Source organism: Genypterus blacodes, unplaced genomic scaffold (genome assembly GCF_046128005.1).
Source record: "Genypterus blacodes isolate CSIRO-AG114 ecotype Tasmania unplaced genomic scaffold, CSIRO-AGI_Gbla_v1 ptg000048l_1, whole genome shotgun sequence".
In the NCBI taxonomy this organism is placed as follows: Eukaryota; Metazoa; Chordata; class Actinopteri; order Ophidiiformes; family Ophidiidae; genus Genypterus; species Genypterus blacodes.
Window position 1 is genome coordinate 693,196 of NW_027466861.1, and position 3,803 is coordinate 696,998.

General features: G+C 48.5%; 1 protein-coding gene across 1 annotated transcript; it reads left to right on the forward strand.

Moving 5' to 3' along the window:
- Positions 1-353: 353 nt before the first annotated feature.
- On the forward strand, positions 354-3,512 carry gja4 (gap junction protein alpha 4). Its single transcript, XM_076149913.1, has 2 exons — positions 354-517; positions 1,793-3,512. The coding sequence occupies exon 2, from the start codon at positions 1,802-1,804 to the stop codon at positions 2,918-2,920; it is 1,119 nt and encodes a 372-aa protein (XP_076006028.1). The 5' UTR covers positions 354-517; positions 1,793-1,801; the 3' UTR covers positions 2,921-3,512.
- The last annotated feature ends 291 nt before the right edge of the window (positions 3,513-3,803 follow it).

Here is a 3,803-nt window from a genome sequence, read left to right on the forward strand (position 1 = left end):
AAAGAAATCTGTAACTTTTTAATCTTATTTCCTTTAGTCCAAAAAATATTATAGTTTTTTGTCATTTGTAGAAAGTACAAAATCAAGAATTCACGGGGTGAATTCTTCATCTTCCTCCTCTTATTATTATTATAATGACAGACATGATTCTTTCGTATTATTTTTATTATTTTGTTTACAGCTTTTCATATGAATAAAGCATTTTGACACCAGCAGATTTCAGTAAGCTCGTCCTCTGTCTCTCCTCTATCTTCCTCTTCCTCCTCCTCCTCCTGCTCTAAACTCGAGACTCCGCCGCAATTAGACGATCAGTCAACCCCGAGCCGAGCGCGTCCGAGCAGCGCTTCATCCGTCCCACTTCCGGGCCGCGGCTCCTCGGGGAGGAGGTCCATGGGAAAGTTTCATCCTCCGACTTTTTCCGATGACATTGATCCACTTTAAAGGAGCCTGAGAGCTGCCGAGGAGCCGCAGAGCAGAGACACGTAGAGGAGAGACACACACTCCGAGAGAGAGACAGGTACGGCCAGTGTGTGTGTGTGTGTGTGTGTGTGTGTGTGTGTGTGTGTGTGTGTGTGTGTGTGTGTGTGTGTGTGTGTGTGTGTGTGTGTGCGCGCGCGTGTGTGTGTGTGTGTGTTTGAGTGCGTGCGTGTGTTATCAGCTTTGTTGTATTGTTGTATTTGTATAATTTATACTGTGACTGAACTTTTCCAAACTCCTGAACCTTCTTATACAGGAATAATCTGTAATATAACATGTGAAGTTGTGATGTTTGAGGGGGTGAGACTTTACTTTACTTGAATTAACTAAACTTTAATGTTTCCCTGTGTGCTGTGGCTCCTTTTGAGGTTTTGCTTTTATTCCATTTTTAGTTTTTATGCCATTTTATGTTTAGTTTCCTTTTGATTTTGATTCCGCTTGTGTGTAAATCCACCTGAATGACAACATGGATGCTTAAGAACATACACACGTCTGACTTTAGCCTCAGCCTCAGCCTCAGCCTCAGCTGTCTTGCCTCGTCTGCCTCATCCTGTCTCAGCAGTTTGTGTTTGGGAGGTTTAATGTTCCGGATTATTATTTTCAGTTCAGGGAAGAAATAACAGAAAAACACAAATAGACAAGAATCCTCGCACTGTGTGTGTGTGTGTGTGTGTCGTGTCATTTATCATCCCAGACTCAGTCATAGCCAACGTGACCCACAGCATCAATCTGCCTCCTGATCTCAGTGCGAAACCAGAAACTTTCATCACAAAAAAGAATCTCTTTCGCCTTCACCACACAATGTGTTTTTGCTTTAGTGGACGTTGGTGTTTCTCAGACCTCCGTGTGTGTGTGTGTTGTGTGTGAGTGTGTTGTGTGGAGTTGGAGCCTGACTTCACAATGACGTGAGCTCATGGAAGAACTAATAGGTGTTCGCAGCCAGAAACACATAAATAAATGAGACGGGATTAGACTGAAAAGGTCAGTGGAACTCCAGTGTGTGTGGTTGTGTGTAGGAATGATGAAGCTGTGTGTTTGTGATGAGGACCCCTGAGCGTGCTGGAGTGGAGATGAATCACACTAATTACAGGAAGTGTTAAGTGGCGAATGCGACCCTGTTCAGCTGCGTCGGAAACAAATGAAACAGCTGATAAACGATGTAGCAGCACGTCGTCAAGGTCTAGTGTCCGACTGTAAAGCTACTTACATTACCAATAATGATGTCATCAAACTAATCCTAACCACAAATATGATCACTAGGTTGCCTGAGTTATCCACCGTTCCTCTAACTCCCTCTGTGGTCCGTCCGTCTCAGGAGCAGAGGATGTCCAGAGCTGACTGGTCCTTCCTGGAGCACCTGCTGGAGGAGGGTCAGGAGTATTCTACAGGCGTGGGCCGCATCTGGCTCACCGTCCTCTTCCTCTTTCGCATGCTGGTCCTGGGCACCGCCGCCGAGTCGGCCTGGGACGACGAGCAGGCGGACTTTGTGTGCAACACGCGACAGCCTGGCTGCACCGCCGTCTGCTACGACAAAGCCTTCCCCATCTCGCACTTCCGCTACTTTGTCCTCCAGGTCATCTTCGTCTCCACGCCGACCATCTTCTACTTTGGATATGTGGCGATAAGGGCGGGGAAGGACACGAAAGAGGAGGAGGTGAAAGAGGAAGAGGAGAGAAGCAAGAGGGGAGGAATTGAAGAGAAGGATTTTGTAGCGACCAAACAGAATGCAGCGACGAAGGAGGAGAACAAGGCAGAGGGGGGAAAAGGTAAAAAGGCTGAGCGGGCTCTTCCTGATGCTCCGAAGCTGAAAGGCTCCCTGCTGTGTGCGTACACGTTCAGCATCCTGCTCAAAGTCCTGCTGGAGGCGGGCTTCATGGTGGGGCTGTGGTTCCTCTACGACGGCTACTTCATTTCAGCCAAGTTCGAATGTGTAAAGTCCCCTTGTCCTCACAAGGTGGACTGCTTTGTCTCCCGGCCCACGGAGAAGACCATCTTCACCATCTACACTCAGGTCATTGCCGGCATCTCCCTCCTCCTCAACCTCATCGAGCTCCTCCACCTCCTCCAGCTGGCTGTTTCCCACAGGCTGGAGAAGCGCTACCAGTCCCGATGCCCGCCCAGCCCGCTTCGGGCAGAGCAGGGCCTGGCCCACCAGGAGGGCCCGGGACTCCAGGCGGAGGCGGGGAGCCACCTTCACCTCCCAGTGCAGGGCGAGGACTCGGGTTACCCCAAACCCTGTGATAACTTTGTAGACCAGGGGATAGAGGTGAACTGGGGGGGACACGGGGACACTGGGAACGACGTGCTTCCCAGTTATTTGAACTGCATGGGGGGTATGAGGAGCACACACTCCCCAAGGATTCACCAGCACAAGAAACACACACAGTACACGTCGAAAAACACAAAGGGGGTCCATAAGGCAAAGAAGAAACATTATGTATGATGCAGTGATAGCTCACAATCCTACACCAGTCACAGAAATGAAGAACAACAACAACGGGGTGCTGTGAAAGAGAGAGAGAGAGAGAGAGAGACTCCTCAGGCAGAGAGACAACAGCACCATTAGAGGAGTTTACAGTCATGTGTATTCACGAGGAGGAACCCCCACCCCTCTCTTGTCCCCACGGGTCCGGATTGGACCGCGGATGCAGCTCTGTTCCCACGAGGGACGGCGGCTGCATGCAAGTACCCATGTACGCATCCACACACACGCACACACTGTTTTTCCTTCACCCCGTGGGGATGTGGCCTCTCCAGCTGGGGTCAGGGGGTGATGAGAGGGGGCGGATCCAAACTGTGGAAGTTCTGGGATTGTAAAGGCAAACAGAGAACTTCCAACATAAGCTACAGAGACAGAGGACGGTGTCAAGAAGGACAGAATGACATCAGAGGACTTATGTCAGTGGAGAGACTGATAGTGTGTGAAAGTCAAACACTTTGCACTCTGACTGACTGACTGCGGTACAGCAAAACATGGAGACAAAGGACAGAAACAACAGTGTTAATATTTATTATTTTGAATAAGAATAAAGTTTGATGAAGCTCATTTCAATGATGTCGCTGGAGTTTTAACTAGCTACAATTCAAATTCACTCAGGTTTATCTCAATATTCACTGACAATATGTTACCCAAGATATTATACATTTCTTTGTGAATTTATTGCTAATTAGAAGCTTCCACAGAGATAAATACTGTAGTCTCATTGCCGTCATTATGCTGCTAGCGTAGCCTCTGCACTGCTACATCAAGCTAGCTACAAAGCAGCAGCGTGTTAGACTTTCAGCCGCACATCGCAATGTTGCTGTTAAAGTCTTGTCACTTGTCA

Bases quoted from the DNA above. Each gene is read 5' to 3' on its own strand.
- gja4 (XM_076149913.1), top strand. From the start codon at position 1,802: ATGTCCAGAGCTGACTGGTCCTTCCTGGAGCACCTGCTGGAGGAGGGT.